The sequence below is a fragment of the Cupressus sempervirens genome, chromosome 10 (genome assembly GCF_028749045.1).
Source record: "Cupressus sempervirens isolate cs-2001-9-10 chromosome 10, ASM2874904v1, whole genome shotgun sequence".
NCBI lineage: Eukaryota > Viridiplantae > Streptophyta > Pinopsida > Cupressales > Cupressaceae > Cupressus > Cupressus sempervirens.
The window spans coordinates 631420901-631444895 of record NC_143127.1 but is presented as its reverse complement, the minus strand read 5'-3'; the positions used below and the strand labels follow the sequence as shown (position 1 = coordinate 631444895).

Here is a 23995-nt window from a genome sequence, read left to right as displayed (position 1 = left end):
ACACAACCACATTCATGGCTGCAAACTGTTTAACAATATATCTCTTAGTGGAACTGGTGGATAGGTTTTTCTTTTGTGAAATGGGACAAACTGGGGGGCATTGGTGTATAACAGCAGCATGTAAACAGGTTTAGTGGCAAGCAGGGCAGTGCCTACAGTAGTATTAGTTGATAGAGAAAAGGATTTGTTGAAATTGGGGTTAACGTTCAGTTGGAACAAATAGGGCAGCATAAAAGAGTTTTGGCTTAGGTTATCTCAGTTGATATTCGGTAATTTCAGTGCATCAGAATTAGTGGAGGCAAAGCAATGGAAAATTTTAAGAACAAAATCTTCTCGAAAAAATTTAACGATACATTCAATTGTGCTAAGTTTCGAGACTTGCAAAAAGAAAGGGAAGTGGGCATTTGGTTGTATGTGATTGACTTAGAATTGGAGTCCATGAAGTCCTTAGATGGTGCTCTTTCCAAACTGGAAAAATTAGATTTACATCTATCAAAAGTTGAACAATTCAATTGTAGACTTCTCAATTGGGCTTTACAGCCCCCAATGATTGCATTGGTGCAGTCCAGAATGTTGGAGCATCTGAATAACGGTGTGAAACTTACAATTGCCTCTTGCTTGAGTGAGATTATTAGGATAACAGCTCCTGTTGCGCCCTATGCTAATAACATCTTGGCGAAGGTCCTACAATTGATAGTGGACAACTTGTGTCGCTTACAAGATGACAAAGGCCCTACCTTTCGTAAGAAAGCTAAAATATTAGATATTATAGGCTAGATTTTTTATCATCATGTTGGACCTCCGTTTTGAACAAATGATACTTCATATGTTTCATGGTTTCTTAAGTGGATATAGGAAGCATCATCCAGACAATGTGAAGGTTTGCATTAAAACTATCATGTCTTAATCTTTAATGAGAACGATGACACATATAAGCAATTAAAATCAGATTTGCTGGCTATGTGGAGAAGGGAGAACATAATCTCACCTATGGCTTAGGAGCTTGTGGAGGAGTTAATTGAACATAAGTTGGACGTGTTCAGAGAATTCATGACTGAACCTGAGTTAATTTCAGCAAACATACAGGTTAAGGGATCTCCAAAAACAAGCAAGAATCCAATGAGGAGAAAGCAGATCTGTTTCACGTCACCATTCTTGGACACCTAATCACGTTTGTGGTGATGGGGTCACCAAAGAAATACAGACCAGCAATGGGGATGATAAGAATTTTACCTTTTTACCCTTACAAAGCAACACAACTAGTGGAGATGACATGAACTCAAGTATTGTCAAAGATATGGAACATTCAAGACTCTACATTGGTGATTTAGAGATTGGAATTGACAAACATTCTATTACAGATAATCATACTCAAAGTGAGGGTATGTTGGATGATTCTAAAGAGGTTCACCAAACTTCATGTCATAAGGAATTGTTTAATGACATAGCAGCACCCTTCCCCTTGCACACAAATCAATCAAACAGGGAATTTGAGACATATGATGAGTCATGTGTTTCTTACATCAGCAACTCACTTATGCATGATTGTGATTCAGAGGACCAAACAAAGATGGCAATCAAGGATGATGGTATTTTGGGTGACCAATTAGAAAATTCTCTTCATAATGACAAAGATGAGAAACAATTCTTGAAGGAAAAGTTGAGAGTTGCTGAAAATATGATTGCTGCAGCCTTAGGAGGTATGATGACACTTGTAGGATTATGAAGGATCTTTGCATGAAGGCGCAAATGGAAAAGAGACAAATGGAAATGGAAAGATATTCTTATGTTGTTGATTTACAGAGAGTTAAAGTAGCATTGGAATCTTTGAAATCAGATTATTTATGCCTACTTTCAGAGAGGAATTACACCTTAAAGGTTGCTGAAATTAAGCTGGTCAATTAAGGAAAAAAGAGGATGAGGTGAATAGCCTCAACAAGGAGCTTATTGTTGCTCAAAAGGTATAAGGATAATACACTGGTTGCTCTTCATCAAGCGAAAAATCAGATTGTTGTCACCGAACAATCAAGGGAATAAGAGGATAAAGGAAGCATGTGTTTTTCCAAAAAGTAATTAAGGAACTTGATAGCAATCAACAGACTTATGACTTGGATAGCTGCCCCAAGAGATCAAGTAACAAAATTTTGGATAATAGTAAGCTAGTAGACATTCTTTGTTTGAGGTGGATGCTGATTGGACAATTGATAATCCACTTTTTGAGCTGAATAGAGAAGATCTTTCTGATTTCTGTGATGAGCATGATCCTAATTGGAGGATGTGGGACCCAGTTGCAATTCCTAGCAATGAGTTTGGTTCACAGGATGAGTGTGGTGACCCGATTCTCAGATTTAACATTGTTTCTCATTCTCCAATCAGCTCACATAAGGTTTCAGTTTCTGACTTGCACATGAGTTGGATAGACTCCTTGCTTTACCAACTGAATATCTTGGTTGAGGATTGATGGGAGTTATAATTTGATCATAGGGCATGGATTCTTAGTCCTTTCTTTACTCATGACAGCGGTGTATCCAGGTGCATTTCAGACTGATGATAAAATGTATGGCCTCTCTACACCTTTGATATTGATTTCAACTATTGAACAATTTGATTCCTTCATTGGTAGTTCAGGATGGACAGTTATGATGGAGATTAGTATGCATTTCCACAGGAGATCACTCACAGATGGAGAGTTGTCAAGTATTAATATCTCCTCAGGACATTTATATCTTCTCATATCTGATGGTCGTGATAGTATAATAGTGTGGGATCCTGGTAATGGTATGATTGATGCTTTACTCTACCAACATATTGATGAGTGGCTACACAGTTTTGGGCCTAGAGCAGTTTTGATCAAAGTAGTGCAGCGGATGGGTGTAGCAGTAATTTTCAAATTGGGCTACAGGCCTACTTGCAGATTTATATCGGATCCCGGTACCGATTGCTTGAGGACAAGCAATCTCGAAGAGGGAGGACTTGTAATGTCCCTTTTTTGGGACGTTAGGAATCCTGAAGTCAAATTCATAAAATATTAATTTTGGCTTAAGAAAGTGGATTAAAGGTGACAAGAAGGAAAAAGTCAAAAAGGCAAAACATGGAAATTGAAGGGGTCCCCATTTTGAGCATAAAAGAAGGATGAGGAGTTCATTTTAAGAAAGCTTGGATATTGATTTGGTTTGAGATTTCTCTTGGAGAAATTATGAAGCTTCAACTTCTATTCAAGGTCTGCGAACACAAACCCTCAAGTTCTTCCTTGGTGGATTGGACGTAGCCCAATTCATCTAGTGAATTTGCAATGGAGTTCACAGTTGCATTTCAATTTCATTTCTGATCATCCAATCTGACTGTTATCATTGTTTATAAGATTGGATTGTTATAGTATTGTTGGTTTATAATGCAATAACAAATTCTGGAGTATTTACTGGTTAATTGTGCTAGTTATTTGCTGGTTATTATTGTATAAATTCCTGTTTAGGATTCTGACATTTATTCGAGGAAAATTGGACATAATTTCCAACTAGGATATAATAACGCCATAGATGATGCATCCATAATTTAGTAATTTCAGATGTGTTCAAGAAAGGATAAAACTTAAAACTATCAACTTCACAGAAGAGAGCACTAAAAGTGAAATAATCCAAAAAAAAAATTGTGCAATAATTAAACAGTTAATGATTATTTAAGTGCAAATGGAAAGAAAGTCTGAATTTGAATTGTGTAAGAAGAAATGCTATTAACTTAATTAAATAATAGAATTATTCAATTAGTTTAAGAAGGATAAATGATGAGAAATAATGTAAAAATGTGCTAATCATTTCTCAGTGTCTACATTTTGCCCCTCTTTGAGACAACGTGTTTTATGGCATTGTTTCAAACAAAATGTGAGAAAATTGGTGGCATCATGCTAGTATGCACCAATGTACTAGGGGATGGAGGTAGGATGCCTTTCCAAAAACTAAGTAGAAAATAAAATTAAGGTCAATTTCACGAAAGGATGATAAAGCCAAGCCGGAGGGCTATTATTAAGAAGACGAGTTGAAATCAGAATGAAAGGGCAAAGCAACAAGCTATTGACTACATATGGTAGTATTGGGAGGCACGAAATGGAAGTGCTAGGGCAATGAGGGCTATACAGTGGTTCATTCTCATTTGCACTCAGCTAGTTTAGAAATTTGGAAGAGCTCCTAGAGGCCTTGGTGAGCAGAGCAATTGAGATGTTGGAGGAGAATTTGGTTGTAGATCATGCAGAGAGAACTTGGATGTATGGTCGATCTCTTCGGGCACCTACCATGTTATGTATCTAAGCTTCTGCTTGTGTTGTGATTCCAAAACATTGATCTAGGCAGACTTTAGAAAATCAATAGTGAGCTAGAATTGACTTGATGCAGTTAACCTAAAAAATAGCACATTTTATGTGGATAAACAAATATGATGCTCAAATCACCCAAATCGATGCACTAAGAGGCCATTGTATTTGCAATTTGCATATGATAATGGAAACATGCCTAGATGAAGATTTAAATGGCACAAATGCAATATAGTGACACAACTAATAAAGAAATGCATTTGATTTTGTGTGAACAAATGAGGATCTAAGCACCGCATTTTTGTTTCCAACTCGAATCTAACTAGTCAAACAATGCAAACTAGCTAATAAAGTCGAAAAGGCATCATATTTGATGTATTTTGCAATGATCTTCCATTTGGACTGAAAATTTGTGTGGTTGAATGAAGGAGTTTCTACATCTTTGTTACTCACAAGAAACACATCCTAGTACATTGATGTTAAGACAGCAATTAGGTTATGATGAGTGGGGATTCCTATGAGCTATCAGTTTATGGCACATCACTTACATGTTGCCTAATATTTGGGCAAATTGGGGATGGGATGATGACTACATTACCTAAGAAGTGGTACAATGAGATGAGCTCATCTCACCTACTTCCTATTATGGTTGGAATCATCTAGAGTAAGTCTAGAGGACCCCTATGTACCCAATGCATGGCGATCTGGTTATTTATGACCTTGACAATGGTAATTGTGCTCTAAGCTGTTTGCTTCTGACCAAGGATCTGGGTGGCGACAACTATGATATTAGACTAGACGTGATGATCAAACGGCTCTTGATATTGGGCAGCAGCATCATATAGACATACAGTTTGTGATTGATAAGCACAAGAGGGATTTTGGGGACATCCTTCCAGGTAAACCACCTAATCACGGATTTGAGCATGTAATAGAGTCTTTGGAGGGCACTAAGCTTATTATTGCCACTCTTTATTGCCATCTGAGACATTTCAAGGAGGAGATTGAGAAAACAATTAAGGATCTTCTTGTGATTGGACACATTAGACCCAACTCTAGTCCATTTGCTTCTTCAGTGGTCTTGGTTAAGAAGGTATTGAATAGAACAAATAACTAAGAGAGAGATGAGTTAGTTATTCCCACATACTTGTAAAAACTTTGATATGTCGATTAATACTTAACAATCAACAACCAGCACTTAAGATCTATTGGTTAAAGCACAATAAATCACCAAAGCAAAGATAAGCATGAAAGCATGGAAACACCAACACAATCAACACAAGGATTTACCTAGAAAATCCAAACTGGAAAAAACCGCATATAAGCTAATCTTCATGAAATGAAAAACACCAGTTAGGGTGACACTAATCAAGATGATTTTGTACAAAGGTAACTAACTAAAATGCTCATTGCAACATGAAGGGGTATTACCAATAGGCTTCACTATCAACTGTCAAAGTGGCTACGCCCCACCATACAATAACACTCAATGTTGATAGAATGAAAGTAAAACCCACATAGAGTATAGTTGCCAAGCCTTTGCAATTATATTCTATTACTTTCTGCACTTCCTCAAATCAGCTATCAAAGTAAGTTCACATCAGCTATCAAAGTAAGTTCACATATACATGTCTCATAGATATGGTGTCGTTCTCTCAACTGCCATAAACGTCTATGCAATCATTCCCTACTTGCACACACTGGATACAAAGAGTTCTTTATTTCTATCAGTATCAAAGTATACACATGTTGGCTTCATAACAAAACGTGTGACAACACCAATGCATTGGCTAGGGTACATTTAATTATCAAACCTAAATCTAGGATTACATAATCACCACTTACATTATGAAGTAAAGGTCACATATAGGATATTACAATGTTTAACAAAATTGTTGCCACTGCTGGAATGCCACAACCAAGATCAAAAAATTGGAAATCAAAAGATCTTCACTATGATTGATGAAACCAGAAACCACCACAAATTGTAGTCAAGGAAACAAAACAAAAACCGGTGTTCTACACAAGTTTCAGGATATGAAGAGATATCTAAATGATCATATTATAACCATAATTATCACCAGGAACCAATACAGTAACACCAAGTGTATTGGTAAGTAGAACCGAGTACACAGACTCAATAATATCAGAAAGTGTGAGATATCTATCGTCTAAAACATTCTTGTACATACCCAAAACTTTTGCCAAGTTCTCATCACCAACATACCACAGAATATACAAACCATTCCAAAACCTATCACCAAACAACCAATACTGCCAAAGTATCTATATGAATGTTTTGGCATCAATGACAATCAGTGTCAGCACTATCATGTCAAGTCTAACAGAAGGATGGAACTATACAGATGTGTGTTGATAATCGTGCTTTAAATAAGAGGACCATCAAAAACAAATATCCTATCCTACGATTGATGAGTTGTTGGATGAGTCACATGGGGTTCTTTACTTCTCGAAGATTGATCTTCGTTCAAAATATCGTCAAATTTGTGTCTGTGAAGAGGATGTACATAAGACAACATTAAGATGTCATTATGGACACTGCAAGTTCCTGGTGATGCCCTTCGATCTCACTAACGCACCTGCTACATTCAGTCATGTGTGAGCCACATTTTTAATAAGTAACTACATAAGTTTGTTTTGGTTTTCTTTAATGATATGTTGATATTCATTAAAAGTCGGTAGAGCATTTAAAACATTTGGATGAGATTTTAAGCATTATGGAGGAGCGGTCCTTATTTGCGAAGGAATCCAAATGTGAGTTTGGGTTGACAAAAATCCTATATCTTGGGCATGTGATATGGGCTAATGGGTTAAGGTCCACCACAAAAAAATACAAGCAATTTTTGGATTGGGAACCACTAAGAAATGTTTTTGATTTGACAGAGTTTCTTGTGTGTTGTTCTTACTACAAGAGGTTTGTTAAGAGATTTTCTCAGCTTGCAAATCCACTCATAGACCTTACTCGAAGGGAGGCATTCAAATGGTCAGATGAGGAAAAGGTGATATTTGACAAGCTTAAGAAGGTTATGAGTACTTGCCCAGAGTTAGCACTTCTAGTTTTCTCTTATCCTTTGTGTTGGAATGTGATGCGCTAGGTTGGAATGTGATGATTTAGGTGAGGTTATTGGCATATTGTTTATGCAAGAGAGACACCCTACTGCATATGAGAGAAGGAACTATTTAGACTAGTAGGGACAAAGTTGACTCCCAGTATAGTTGCATAATGTTGCAAAGCAGCAGAGAGCATGGGGTCAAATGGCTACATTTGGGTGAATATTGTTATAATTCAGCATACCATATGACCATTGGCATGTCCCGTTTCAAAGCTCTTTACAGTTATGAACCATTATCTTTCCTAAAGTTAGCTTTGAAGGATAGCAGGGCTCCACAAACAAAAGATTGGTTGCAAGATCAGCAGGATATCCTCAAAGTTCTCAAAGATAACATTTAGCATGCACAAAATCAGCAGAAGATATACATTGATCGCCACTCAACCAAACGACCTTTTGAGGTTGGGAATATGGTGTCTTCACACCTCCAACCCTACAAGCAAAGCTCTCTAAAGAAAAATGGCTCAAAAAAGCTTGAGCCTAGATTTTAAGGACCTAACAGCATAATAAAGAGAGTTGGAGAAGTGCCATATGAAACAGAATGCCAAATGACAGCCAGAGCTATGGATGGCATATTATGCCTTCTCTAGGATTGTCCCCTTTAGATAGGGAAAGGAAATTGGTGTTGGTGGCTACAAAGGTGTTGTAAGAAAGAATGAAGCAATGGAGAAACAGAAGTATCAAAGAGTGTCTTGTGCGATGGAAAGACTTACCTATTAAGGATGCAATGTGGGAAAGTGAGAATAATCTGCAGCATCCAACCTTATGATTACTTGTGGGCAAGCAATCATGCAAAGGAGGACTATCACGCTCTTCTCATGCGTAATCCTCGAGGATGTGTGATTAGCCTATTTCTATCTTGGTAGGCTAATATTTACTTTATGAAAGATGCCATGTAGTCATTGTTTGTCCTACCATCGTGGTGGGGAGTTAAATGTTTATTAATATTTTTCTTACATGGCAAAGTCTCCCACATATAATGCTATTTGATTCAATGCTGAAACTTCAGCATAATAAGGATACGTTATCACCATTAGGCCCCGTTTGGTTGCAAGAATTGGGTGGGAATAGGAAAATCTAAATGCCCACATTCGACAATGTGACATTTGTTTGCAAAATACAAAATTGGAATTAGAATTCCCCTATCCTAATTTGACCCCAAAATGAGCATAGCGAAATTCCTAAAAAAAATGGAATAAGAATAGCTTATTCTTATTCCAATTTTTAATAAACCCAATTTGATGTGTTGTCGGGTCCATGACTTTGTCATCTGATTGTATTTTGTCATCAAATGCACTTTTGGACTATTGTCTCCGTTCATCATAAGATATAAACCAAGTCAACATTATTTAACATTTAATATGGATTTTTTCAAAAATGACAAAAAGAACTAATATCATATTTGATATCTTTTCTAAACTTTCATAAAATTATCTTTACAAATAAATCTTGTGTTTGGTCTTATAATTAAAACTATGTTGAAAGATCATTTAAATATCATATTAATGATCTCAAGTTATTTGTATTTTTTATTTTTTTTAATATATTTGAAAACAAACTGATTTTAGTTTTGCCGTTATACTCATTAAAATAATTTGATTTAATTTAGATTGAATTTATAATATACAATATAATATGTCCTTTGAATTTTAATGAATTTCAAAGGTTGTGGTATATCTTTCACTTATAAAGTCAATTTAAAAAATAAAATTAAGGCTAATTATAATTATTTGGCTTTTTAAAACATTAATAAAAAGCAATTTTTATAAATAAAAAATCTTGTTTATTTAAAATATTATCAAACTAAAAATAATAATTTAATTATTAAAATTTTAAAACAAAACTTATTCCAATTCATACTTCAATTGTTGCAACCAAACATAAAATATGCATATTTCGACTCCTCTTCCATGTCAGCCAAATAGGTCCAAATGATATTCCAGAACTTATTTTAAGAATGCACAAATACCAGAGGATAGCTTATTCCAACATAGATGAATGCCATATTCGGAAAATCTTGTAGCCAAACGGGGCCTGCCCGTTTGGTAGTAGGAATTGGACCGGAATTAGAAAAGTCAAATACTGGAATGCATCAATTCAATGTTTATTTGTAAATCGTCAAAACGGAATAAGAATGAATGTATGCTAATTTTAGCCCAAAATGGGCATAGCGCTCTTCCCTCTTATAAGGTGGAATAAGAAATGAATTCCTATTGTGCCTTTTTCATAAGCTCGATTTGATGCACTGTTGGGCCCGCACTTTGTAGACATCTTTTGATAAGCTCCAATATATGCACTAGCCGGTCCGCTCGTAACTGTTTGGAGGGAAAGTGTTTCAAGACGACAATAGCGGCCATTTTTTTCATCCCTTGTTTGCAGCAGACGGAGAGCATCGTTTGTATTCACCATTTCTTGTCATTGGTAAGGATCATGTGGAGCCAATACCATTTTTGGGTTTTTTGCAGTGGACATTTAAATGGCACTAAAACCCCAATAAACAATTTTATGCATGCAAATCAAAGCACTGTGATCTGAACATATGTGTCCACATTGAAATCCTGCTTCCGTGTAGTGGCCTATTTTTTTTTTAAGTGAAGTTGATCGAAATTCAACACGTGAACTTCAATATGTTTTAGTTGGTTTTTTCGCTGATTTGGAACAACTGTTTATCGAACTTAAAAAAATAAGGATGCTAAAAAAATTATCAAAACAAGATGATTTTTATAAATAAATTTAAAAGATTACCAAACATTCAAAAAATTACAAAAAAATACTTATTCCAATTCCTATTTCAATTGTTGCAACCAAACATAGAAGATGCATCTTCTGTCTCTTCTTCCAGGACAACCAAACAGGTCTAAATGGTATTCCAGAATTTATTTTAAGAATGTACTAATTCCAGAAGAGAGCTTATTCCAGCATAGTTGAGTTTAGCATTCACTAATTCTTGCAACCAAATAGGCTAGGTTATTCTTTTGTCTTATTGGCTGCATGTGATGAGGATGGTAACACTCACGTGCCTGAGGGTATAGGTACAGCATCTTGCTTGGAGGAGGCCATTCGAATGTGATTTGGAAAATTGAAACCAATTTTTTGTTGCTTGAACTTGAATAGTTCTAGAGATGACATTCCATAGATCCCAAATTGGACGAAATTGCAATCTTTGAGAGGTGGGTCTGCTTCTAGGTTCACCAGTGATCATATTGGCTAGTGCTGGAAGTCTGCGATGGAGGTAATGGGGTGTTTTCAAGTGTTTTAGATCAAGTGATAAGGCTGTCAGAGACAAGAGGAAGCATTGTGTAACAAGGCTCAATATTCAGGAAGTTTGTTTTTGAACTGTTTGTAATCAGTCACCATTGAAGGAGGAACAAACATCATTTCTGTCAGTCAAAATTCGGTATTAATAAATACAAAATAAGAAGTACTGGGCGCGAGTTGGAAAGGCAAAATCAACAACATTGGCACCTACCACAAAACTAATTCTATAGCAAATCTCAGTGTATGTTGTGCTCTGCACAAGGAAGACAAGCCGTGTAGTCACATCCTGTTCTTCATGAGCTGAGAATAGAAAAGTGCCTGAAGCTTAAGGTCAGTCCTTCAAGGAAGTCGCAGCAGTGGGAGTCTGTGTTCATCTTTCCAGCTCCAGACATGACCATGGATATAAATGAACCTAGTTATGCATTTGTCGAGGATGGACTTGATCTCATTGATTTGATGACCACGCACAATTGTCCGATCCTGCCTTGTGAGGTTAGAAGGACATGGTTTGGGCCTTTGCAAGGTGTCTTGCTGAACGTGTGTATTTGTTCAAGTGTGGGTTTGGGGTTGTCATGGAACCCTTAGCAGTGCTTGTAAGGCCTCCGCTTGTGCACAATAGTGGATTGATCATTGTTTGTTCCGTAATTGCTTATGTAATGTTATTGATGATGCACTTACATTCTTAATAGTTATGCTAATGTTTAAAAAAAAAAAAGTATTAGTGATTGCTTGACCCTTCGTTCTAAGGGTTCCTTGGTGGGGCATTACAGAGAGACTCTCATAACATTACAACTTGAATGACTTCAAAATACGTGTAAGTTGAATTTGATGTGATGTAATATTCACTACCACAAATCTTGCTGAATTGGAGAGATAAGCAATAAAGACAAAAGCACTAGAGGAAGAACAGGTTTGAGATATCATTCGCTCCTTGTGATGCTTCAGTAACCTTCTAGGAGGAGGCTCAATAGTACTAGCACTGGGAAGGGCAAGAAGTGGCAGATTGTGATTGACAGATATACAATTTTGAGATTTTAAATTTTGGGTGTTTGCAGGCCATATCACATATATGATCTTTGAATACTAAAAATTTGATAATCAAAAAAGTCTATAGATTTCTGTGTTGGCATAACTGATGGTGTGATGAGATTGTTGGCATAACTGATGATGTAACATTATGAAGAGTGATGATTTGATTGCATGATAATCAGTTATTGTGTTGTCAATGATGTCAACTCTTCACCTAGTGTTCTCAGTATGTTGCCAAGCATAATTGAGTGTTGTAGTGAGAATAAGGTGTATGATGAAGAGCAAGATGATTGGTGAAGCAATAGTGCAACTACTAGAGCAATTAGTGACAAACAGGTGATTTGATTGGTTTATCAAATCCATGGTGAATAGAGTGGAGCGATCACAGAATGATGCTCACTACACTATGAAGCCGATTTAGTTATAATAGCAACTCATTATCATGACAGGTAAACCATTTCCAGGATGGAAAGGTGAAAGGTGAGACAGTTTCAGGTTAAACATGTACCAGTGAAGCTGTAACAAACAACTGAAGTCATGACAGACAAGTTAACAAAGAATGAGTTCTTGAGTGACGGTCGATTAATTGGAATAAGTGACGGGTGACAAGGTTGCAATGACTTGGGGTGAGTCAGTTGTAATCTAGTGACGTGGATGTACAGATGGATGTGATGATCTGGCATCACAATGGTCAAGATTGAGTTTATGAAGAAGATTCTAGAGGAAGCTGATGACAGGTCAAAACATGTTTGACCGCACAAAATACTATGAAGTAGTTGGTGTGGTCATGTGAAGCGATTTGTGACATAAGATAACATCTTATGGCAGTTGCGTCTGAGCGAAATAGTTGAATTTCCCAACTGTAATACGTTTAGAGTTTTGTTAAGTCAGTTGAAGTGATATAAACTATCATGGTCCAATTTGTGTACGAAGAAGTAGAAAGTGTGATCTAGCAATGAAGAAGAGAAGTGAGTTGAGAAGAGTTAGAGAGCTTAAGTGGATCTGATAAGGCAGAAGTAGTGTTGTTTTAGAGATCAATCTTTTTGTCATTCCCTAACAGTTACAACAGGTACAATCCCTTTACCAAATGGATCTTAACACGTCCTTACTGTAAATCCTTTAACTGAGTGGCACTTTAACTAGTGTTTAAAGTCCTCTAACAAGGCTACTCTTAATAGGGTAAAGCTCTTAACAGGGCAAGAGGTAAATCCCCTAACAAGGTGGCACTTAACCGTGTATTTGTAAACTCCTAATAGAGTTAAGCTCCTAAGATGTCGTATTTCAGAAAAGTACAAATTATTTGTGGGTACTAATCCCTACTGCGGTTCTGCTCCAAGTTGGGTTTCCACAAAAACAAAATCCTTGTGTCAAATGTTTGAGTGATTTCATGTGTTGGATGTTTTATTTGATGCTTTAAGCTGATTATCTGTTAGTGGTTTAAAGCTGAAAAAGTTGCTTGATTTGTTTTAATCATTATTTGTGCATCTCATGCATTAGATTGTGTATTGTGTAATTATATAGTAATCATTGGCTGATTTTCACTCAGTCCAAGTCAAAACAAGCCAAAATCCCAGGCTGCTAATTTTTTGTTAAATCGGACTTCACAAGACATGATCAAAACTTTGAAATAAGCTTTCAAACAGAGGAAATGCATTGGTAAAAAATGCTAAAGTGGAATAAGATCATGTAGCATAGCAATAGGGTTTCTATAGCAAAACCTTGTAATCAAAACCATTGGAGACGTGATAAAGGTGTTGAAATTGGCTAAAACACCACAGCTGGGTCAAAAACAGTCAAAAGGCTATTCCAGTAAATGAAATGATGTAGTTAGAAAAATTAAATTATAAATTCATTTAAAATTTTCATATTAACAAATATACAATGCCATAGAACCTTGTAAATGAAATGAACCATCCGAATAATTGGAATATTCCACGCAGAAGAAGATAAAGCACGACAAGATTTAGAGTTTCTAAGAACCACAGGTCCAAATAATGAAATAAGTTTAAGTTGTAAAGCCTAGTTAGAACTTTCATGGCAAAGCATAAGGTTTTCAAAGAAAAACCCAATGCTGATATTACCAGATCACATGATTAAATGTCTTGAACTTGGGTAAAACAGATTGTAAACATAAAAACTGAAGGTTAAGAATTTAAGATATTCCAAGAAATGAAATAGGATGAGCTAAAATAGAAAAGCGTCAGGGCTGTCATAGCTGAGCCCTAAATTCTATACCCAGGAAAAGAAGATTAGGTTTTGAAATTGAGTGAATATAATATCCAAACTCAAACATAAACAAGCTATTCAAGTAAATAAAATGAAGTTACTGAATCCATAGCAAGATTTTTTGATAAAGAGAACGACATATCAAATGGAATTACCTAAAGTTCAAACCTCAGAAATGAGAAGGCACGAATCTGGACGTCTAAATTGGAGCCATAAAATTATCGATTCCAAAAAGAAAATTATGCAATTCTTAGACCATAATAACATAAAGTTCAATTTACCGACAAATGCAAAGGCAATAATATTGAGAAAGACATGAGCAATGAAAATCTATATTGAAACCATAAAATAACCCATTCCAGAAAAGGAAATGATGCAGTCTGGGACCTTGTAGCAGAGCCACGAGTTCAAATAAATATCGAACGGAATCAGCTCATCAAACCATAAAATATGGCATCCATAAATGAAATGATGCACTTAACCAATCCATAAAATAAGCTCTACCAATGAATAAAAATGACTCGGTTCCGAGAATTATAATATAAGCTATTATTAAAAATAAAACGTCCCAAAAGGGATGAAGAATAGGGGGCTTTTCAATCCCTAGGAAGGAAGTAAATTGCTAACATTGGGTAAAACGTGACGACAAACCAGCTGACTGTATAACGTGAATATAAACCACAAAAAATATGCCAAAGCAAAATTTCAACAAATCAAATAAAAACAAGCATACAGCGAACGAGATTTACCAGTTCTCGGCAAAGCGATGCGTAAGCCCCGAAAAACATTCCCTCGTATTTTCCCACCATTTGGAAACACGAAATTTGATGCTCTTGCGTATGCCAGTTTTGTTAAAGATGAGGAAGATGCCAAACGCAGATGAGTGTCTGAGCCTTGCAAATACAGGGAAGTCGAAGCCATAGAAGCCATGGCCATACTTTTAGTTTCTTGTATTCCCAGCGAAAACCTTTCGATAAACCCTCGTGGAATTTGCTCAAAGAGCGATATTATGGAGAAAATCCGAGAGCCAGCGAAGAAGAGCACCAATTTTATATTTTTACCTGGCCTTTTAAGATATTATGCTTAGTTTATTGAATACAAAATACTAGAAAACCACGGAGAGGATGGTGGTCATACATTTTTGTTCTAATATTTTAGTTTAAAACTAGAAATTGCATTGCGCAATACCTAGGTACATCTAAGAGGAATGAAAGGTGAAATAAAGAACATTTTGGTTTTTTTCCCATGTGTATAAATAGAAAATGTGGATGCTTACGGTATTTGTAGATTTGTTTGTAAAATGGGCTAAGGTGACTCCTGCTTTCAAATAAATAAATATTCCTTCTAATGATAATGATGATGAACAATATCTTTTTAAATTTGATAGCAAGTTTGTAGATGTAATTTACAATGACTTGAAGGAAGATGACACTAATGGAGATGGCCATGGATAGATATAATATTATGTTAAATATGTTTCTCAAAACTTCTAAATATTTATAATCTTTAGTTTGGTAAATATATTAGATGATTGACAACAACATATGTTGAATGTGGAAATCATTTGTCTATTTTGATGATTACATTATAAAATAGACAAGACATTTGTTTGACTTTCCATGTAAGACATTAACATAGAATGCTATTGGAATGCACATAAATTTTTTTCCTATTTGACTAACTTGAAAATATTGTTGTATTTGTCTCTTTGTTTGTAAAGATATAAACTCTCTCTCTCTCTCTCTCTCTCTCTCTCTCTCTCTCTCTCTCTCTCTCTCTATATATATATATATATATATATATATATATATTCTTCTTAATCTTCATCTCTATCTCCTCACTCGCTTTCTCTCTCACTCTTCCCTCTACACCTCTCCTCACTCTCTTTCTCTCTCTCCCCTCCCCTACCTCCCCCACCCTGATTCTCCTAACTATTTTATAATGTCTCCTCATTTTTCCTTGCTATAAATGATTAATGTTGAGCTTTTTAATTAAGAAAATTTATTGGGTGGCTTTATCGGTGACATTGATTGTAAGTTTGTGAGTTGAAGTCAATCTCCATGAACAATTTGTGGTGTTACATCTAATAAAATAAAGTCGCCTTGATTTCATGCACACATCCCAAATAGTTTTGTAACAAATCCACACCATTGTCAAACAATGGATTTGTGCTAATGACACATTTTTCCTTCATTTTAGACATATATACATCTTAGATGATTTATCATCAAAGCATAATTGTAGTGTTGGAAGAGGATAATATTCCATTTAAGCAGGTTGGATATATATGTTTCAGAGCTTCATTATCTCACAAATAATAGGGGAAAACCAACAATCCACAAGTGAAATGTCATAAGACAAAAAAAATTAAAATACTACAAAATTATTAAAGAATTGTAGAATAACCCTCATAGCAATGCTCCAATTAAAAATAATTTCTCAATTCAAACAATAATGTAAAAGGAAGTCTTATGATCTCTTCTCCCACTATAAAATGGATATCATGTTTATGCAAGTGCAATGAATTTTAGAGTAAACACTCACAAGAGCACCTCCATCAAAGATGCTTTTGTAATATCTTTTTACAAAACCTAACCTATATTGCCACAAAAGGGACCCTTATTGTACATGTATTGCCTTGCTTTTTGGCATTGAATTGGCACACTTTACAACATTACAAAATTAGTTTAGCAAATTTTGTTTACAAATAAAAACAATTTCATACAAATTGTATGTTGGCAAACAACATTTTGGATATCCAATGGTAAAAAAAGTTGAAGCAAACTAATTTAAGGAGAGATAGGGATATGTACAAGAAGAGAAAGAGAGAGTAGTAGAGCTACAAGAAGAACTAAGATGAAAAATTAATTTTCTTTAGAAGGCTTAATTTAGGTTATAACTTTATAACTAAGAATCAAAAATGATCTTATAAACATTTAACTTTCTATATTGTAAACAAAGTAGAAATTTCAATTACATAGATTTAGAAGGAAATACATCCAACTTGTCAGGATTTGTAAAAAAATGATTGATTGCATTAAGGTATGTTAAAGTTGATTGAGTTCAAATGATGATATTTTTCAAATTAGGGTGTAGGCAGCTCTCTCTCTCTCTCTTTATCTATTCATCTTTATCCCTCTTATCTATATCTCTTTCTTTTGGTCTGTCGCTATCCTTCTCGTCTTTGTCTCTTTCTTTTTCTCTATTTCTTTGATTACCTATCTATCTCTCCTTCTCTATTTTTCTTACCTCTCTCCTAGCTCTCTTGATCTATATATTGTCTTACTAGTGAGATTATGTGAGTTGCACACATTGCATAATATTGCTTATGTTTTATTATTTTATTTTACTGTGTAATGTTGCACCAAGGAGCACCTAGATAAACATGCAACATGGAAAGCTTACCATGGAATATCATTGATGAGTTGTATTGTAACATTGTGATAATATTTGATGTAACTATCTAATATTGGAAAAAATAATTAGATGCCCAAATATTAAATTTGTGTCAATTGGGGTTGGGTAGAACATAGTTTTTGCATGTGGCTTATGCAATACCACTTGGTGGTTTTGTGGGAGCTTACTACTATAAAAGCAACCACAAGGGTAGTTGTTGATGTGAGAAAGAGTATGTCGAGTGAGACAAGACAAGACAAGTTAGCCAAGGGAGAATTTGTGAAGGTTGGAAGCATGGCATGGGATGTGTGGATTCATGATTGTTCACATGGACTTCTTGGATGTGGCTATGGCTTTAAACACTTCCATGATTGTATTGCAATGGTGATTTGTTGAATAATGCATGGTGATGGGTGCTTTTAGAGGCTGAGTTTTTTCCCTCGATGAGGATTTTCTAGGGCATAACTTGTGTCACATTTTTGTGGGTATGTTATATATTCTCATGCATGTGGATTCTAAGTGGTTATTTATTTTTAGATCTATTATGGCTTAAGTGGAAATAGTAATAATTTTTGTTGCAAGTTTCCTTACAAGTGGAATTAGAGCTATGGTTTTGTTGTTGTAACTCTATATTAAATCCATGTGAATGCATGAAATCATGAAAGAAAGGGTAAGATATATGAGTTTTGCAGATTATTTATTGCATATTTGAGGGTTTTGAGTTTGTTGTTATGATGGATTATTGGCAAATTTTGGGCATGTGAAATTATTGGTCAAAAGGGTTATTTGGATATTTCATTTGAATGAGGGTTTCAAGGAGATTTTATAGAAATAACCTCTCGGGCAAAAATAGACCTCACCATTAGACCCAGGTTGGTCTTTACATAAATTTTGATATATAGTTTGCCCTAGTCTGACCATGTTGAGAGAAAATACAAAAGCTTTATTGTTGCAAGTTGTGACAACTATCAAATTTAATCCCATTAGAATTTTTGTCATTATAATTAAAAAATGGTTTGTATTAGCAAATAGGTTGTCTTGGTAAAATGGTCACAAATTTCACTCAAGATGTCAAATTTTGGACTTCCTATAGTCATTGGAAAGATAATTCAAAGCACTATAGTTTGATATAGGTTGGATTCTATGATTTTAACATTTTGTCAGGTGTTTTTATCCCAAAAGTTATATTTTTTTATTCTTATATCAATTTTGGGCATAACTTATATGGAGTCAAATTTTGGACTTCGAATAGTCACGGAAAAGCTCTTTGAGAACTCTACACATTGATTTAGATTTGGTGTAGGTTTGGCATGATTTATTTTGTAATATAGTCATCTAAATGGTTTAGGATTTATATTAAATATGGTGACATTGTGAGTTTATGACATTGTATGTTTTGGAGATTTGAGATTTGATGTCATTGTATACTCAACTTATATTTCAAATTGGTCACATGATGATATTGTTTTCAATGTTTGGTTTGGATAAGTAGGATGACTTGTTATGTATGCAAGTTATGTAGTATTGTAAGTGGTCTATACTTACAGGTTGCATTTGTGGCTTGGAAATGGGTTGTATTTGTCCATTTATCTTTCAATATTGATGCATATTCTTATTGGTGGCTCGAATTTGGGTTGTGTATTCCCTTTATTCATAAGATTTACTATTTTTTCTTCTATTTGAGGAGAGGAGATGTCATTATCAGGTACATTCATGGTGGAGGATTGTTGTTGATTATTTTATGCTAACAGGTTGGACACTTCAATAGTCAGATGCTCAATTCATGGATGGGGTCACAGTGCCATGGATTTTGGCATGACATGGTTGGATAGACACGTACTTTATTGATGCTTCTTGGTTTGGATTTGTGATTTGGTAATGATGGTATATCTTTTTAGCTGATTATCATGGTTATTTGATTTCTTTTGAGGAGATTATGATGTGTGTTTTGATTTCTTTGATGGTTTGATCACTTGGTTGATTCTCATGGTTAGAGGATGGTTTTTCATCACTACATCATGGATAGCTTGGATACACAATTTAGTATGAGCTTGTGATAGTGATGATGTATAAATGTAGGATTGGTTCCTAGTTTGGTTTGTATCTTCTTGGTGTAGAGATCTTGGTTTCACTTGATACTAACACTTTGGTTGTGTCTGTGTAGACCTGGAGGATCTTCATGTAGGAGATGGATTTTATGATGACATGGGTGACTCAATACCATAGTTGAGTGGGAGTTATAGGCATTGATATATTTATTGAGTATTTACAAATGTTGAAGGATGTGTTAGATTGTGTGTTGCAAAAGCATCTTTGACATTTGCATAGTGCACTTGTTGGTGGTGTTTATCTTTATGGTGTGTTGAGATGGTTACATCTCGAGGACTCATGGGGATCTTGGTAAGGATGTAGTTTATTCTTTTATTTGACTTGTTATTCTTGGTGTTAGGATGGTTTCAATATTATTTCATGACATACTCTTGATACAAGTTTTGAGTTTTGACATGTTATGGTATGTTCATATGGAGCATGTTAACTCTTTGGTTGAGATGGTTTAGATAATGTTTTCATGTTTAAATTTGACATTGGACTTGGTTTAGTCTCTTTGTATTGGGTATATTAATCATTTGTTGGATACTTTATGATATTACTATGTCACATTTGGAGTTGGCATGGATTGGTCGATATAGGTGCTCATGCATACTAAGAGATAATGGTGATGATGATTTCTCTTGTGATTAGAGATCTATTTGTTGGGGCAGTTGATAGTTTCAGTATGAAGTCTAAGGGGCATTCACCTTATATGGACTTGAGAGGAGATTGTTCTTAGACAAGTCTTGGTTGGAGACTTGGATATCTTGATAAGAATTCTCATTTTCCACTACTGGTCTACTCGACACTTTACTACTTGAGAGGTATAGCCCACTATTTCTCTCAAGTGCATTATGTGTATTATTGTCTTTCATTGAAGTGGATCATAAGTTATGGTACATGAGTTATTTTTGCACGGTTAATTTTAGAGATGGTTTAGCATTGGTTATCTCCTTATGCATACGTTATTGTTATGTTGGTTGAGTTTGGGAGATGGTTTTATATTAAGCATGTTCCTTGGATTATGAATGGTTATTCCTTGATTTAGGAATGGCTTATAAGTTTGATCATATTGTGAGAGGCTTATAACCATGATTAGTTATATGGTATGGTTTGGGTATTTTTGTGGCTTCTTGGTTGGGGTTTTATGGAGGAGATCTTACTTGGCACAATTTACATCTAGAGGGTGTGTACAAGAACATGATACAAGTTATAATTTGCATGGTTTCTCTTTGGTCTTGGTTATATTCTTAGATGTTCTATTTCACTTACATTGGATTTGGGATTAGTTGGAGCTTGTGATCACTTGTTTGTATTCATGTATATAATGTGAGAGATGACATGGTTATTCATTTATCTCTATTGGTTGAGGAGAACTTAGGAGAGTGTTGGAGACATATTATGAGAGTTGTTCTTGTAGGTCATTGGTTAATGTATTGTGGATGTCATTGATACTGCATGGATTCACTTCTATGAGATGTTGTCAGTGGATTGGTTACATATTTGAAAATATCTTTTCTAATAAGAGCTTCTCAGTGTACATCTGGTAGGTATTTCTCTTGAAGCTTATGATTGGATATGCTGATGATGTGAGATTCACTTAGTATACTTTTGGAGGTATGAATAGTTGGATGGGTTGGTACTTGTTGTGTGTATTATAGTAGCTATGAACTTTCACAAATATAAATACATGTGACTACCTTTTGATCATGTGGTTTGTGCTTGACATTTCCATTGGTATAAGATTTTATGATTCTTATGTGGCAAGTTGGATGATTTTCTTTTTGGATGGCATCTATGTAGGTCAGGTGGTAGTGGAATAATAGGAGGTGGCATCATTCATATTTGAGATGTTGAATACTTTGATTTTGTTGTGGGTACTAGGCTAGAGAACATGGTGTACTTTGATTCATGATAGTAGATGTGCTAGGGGAGATTATTTCATTGTTCATTTATGTAGCTATAGATTGACCCCTATGTAATGTATACAACAAGTGGGAGATTGTTGAGATTATGTTTGTTGCACACATTTTATAATAAAAATATATTTTATTATTTTATTTTAATATGTAATGTTGCACCAAGGAGCACCTAGATAAGCATGCAACATGGAGAGATTCTCATGGAATATCCTTGATGAATTATATTGTAACATTGTTATAATATTTTATGTAATTATTTAGTATTGGGGAAATAATTAAATGTGGGTTAGTGGGGGTTAGGCAGCACACAGTTTTAGCATGTGATTTATGCAATAGCACTTGGTGGTTTTGTGGGAGCTCAATACTATAAAAGCAACCACAAGGGTAGTTTTTGATGCGAGAAAGAGTAAGTCGAGCAAGGCAAGGAAAGACATGTTAGCCAAGGGAGAATTTGTGAAAGTTGGAAGCATGTCATAGGATGTTTGGATTCATACTTGTTCACATGGATTGCTTGGATGTGGCTATGACTTTAGCATTTGTGGAAGTTGGAAGCATGGCATAAGATGTGTGGATTCATGCTTGTTCACATGGATTGCTTGGATGTGAATATGGCTTTAGGGGCTTCCATAGTTTTATTGCAATGGTGATTTGTTGAATAATAAATGGTGATATATGCTTTTGGAGGCTAGGTTTTTCCTCTCAATGAGGGTTTCCTAGGGTATATCTCGTGTCACATTTTTGTAGGTATGTTGTCTATTATATTACATATGGATTCTAAGTGCTTATTTATTTTTAGATCTATTATGGGTTATGTAGAAATGGTAATACTTTTTTTAGTAAATTTCCTTACACTAACCCCCTCTCCAATTTATTCTTCTAACTTTGTATAGAGTAATTGAAAATACTATCATGATTTAATATATACTAGATTAAACTAAATAATCATATTATATAATATTAAAAAATAAATATAATGCAAAACACATCTTCTCATAATCATGGTTGCAATGATACTCATGCGAGTTTTACCGATAGATGAATAGATAAAAGAATTTTAAGAACACATTTTTTTATCATAGCAATCTTTGTGTTTAGGCTCTCGACTTTGCAAGATCTATTGTTTTTTGTTGACATGGTATTTGCAATGACCTTTATGGTTATAATCAAATTAGTTGAGTTGAAAACACATGTTTGAGTCACAAGGGACATTGTTTAATGATGAGAAAATGTGGGGTTGAAAATGACTCAATTTGCATCCTACTTTACAATATATTGAGCATGGGACAGTGTTCACAAAATACAAGAGGGAAAACTCAATTTCTATTGGTTAACAAGATGAATATCATAATTAAGGATTCTTGAAATTGATGAAAGATTAACCCCATAGCTCCTAAGAATCACCTGCATGTAAACACCTGTCACAAAAAGAGAGAAGCAAAAGCTATGGAGGTTGGAATTCCCAGATCCATAGATGAGACATTCTTGATGAGAAAAAAGAGAGATTTCTATTATCAAAAGTGAATGAATAAATTACAAAGAGAGATCATCCTTCTAAAGAATATCAAAACCCTAATAGGTAACTAACTTAGGTTACATAATAATAATTAATAAAAGAATTAATTATTTTTTACTCAAAGTTTAGCTTAAGTAAGTTAGAGATAATAAGTGACTTAATAATTAAATCAATGTGATTTGATTAACAAGAAAAAAAAAGTTTATTACTGTAATGCCCCACCTTATGATAAACTTAGGGAGTAGCTAAAAACCTAGAAACTACTACTTAAAGTAAATTTGGGTCCTGACAAAAAGGCTTGATGAGGTACCCAAGTACAACCAAATATCTAAAAAGAGGAGAAATAGAGAAAACCACATGGGAAAAACCCTACTCCAAAAAGAGATCGAAATAAAATATTCCAGAAGATACGAACAAAAGGATGATCATGAAGAACACCATTGAAGCATAAAGCTACAAACACTACCAAACTGTTGATCTAAAGAACCTCCACTGTATAAAACATGACCACGTAGAGAAGACTAGGTTTGAAGAGCTCATAAATCGAAGATGGAAGGTATCTTCATGGCCTCCAAAAATAGGAATGAAAGAATGTTTATATGGTAAGTGATCCATCTCACAAAAATGCATATGTATCCAACCACTACAATCACCTAGGACATAGGATCAAATACTGAATACATAGCTCACTCCATCAAACCAAGAAAGCAATATAACCAACATAGCCCCCTATAATGCTAAGAGGTAAGACATGAACAATGAAACTGAATGCAATATCTCTTATAGAAAGAAGAACTAGGAACATTGAGAGTGCAAAAGAAGTACAAACACCTATAATGGTATGTGTCATCAACACATCACGAGGCTAATTTCATGGAAGGAATACTTAACAAAGGAAGATGGTGAATATGGCCAACATGAAACCCCCTAAGGTACTTTATAATGTTATGTGAGTACAACAAAACACAAAGATGTGCAAGATCTTGAAATGTAATAGAGTGGCACCTTATATTAGTGCATTTGCAAAAATACTACAACAAAATGTCAAAAAAGATCAAAAGGGACATAAGGATCATACAAGAGATAGTACAAACCATGACTAATCATCTGGAGCAACAAAACTGAT

The 23995-nt window shown here is 34.9% G+C and overlaps 1 protein-coding gene across 1 annotated transcript in view; it reads right to left on the bottom strand.

Annotated features, from left to right (window-relative positions):
• Nucleotides 1-15010, bottom strand: part of LOC149535421 (uncharacterized protein At4g37920-like) — a 69041-nt gene extending 54031 nt beyond the window's left edge. Inside the window, exon 1 of the mRNA XM_089807748.1 lies at nt 14697-15010. Coding sequence (XP_089663874.1) covers nt 14697-14883 — 187 coding nt within the window. The 5' untranslated portion in view covers nt 14884-15010. The remainder of the gene's footprint in view (nt 1-14696) is intronic.
• Between the last annotated feature and the right edge of the window lie 8985 nt (nt 15011-23995).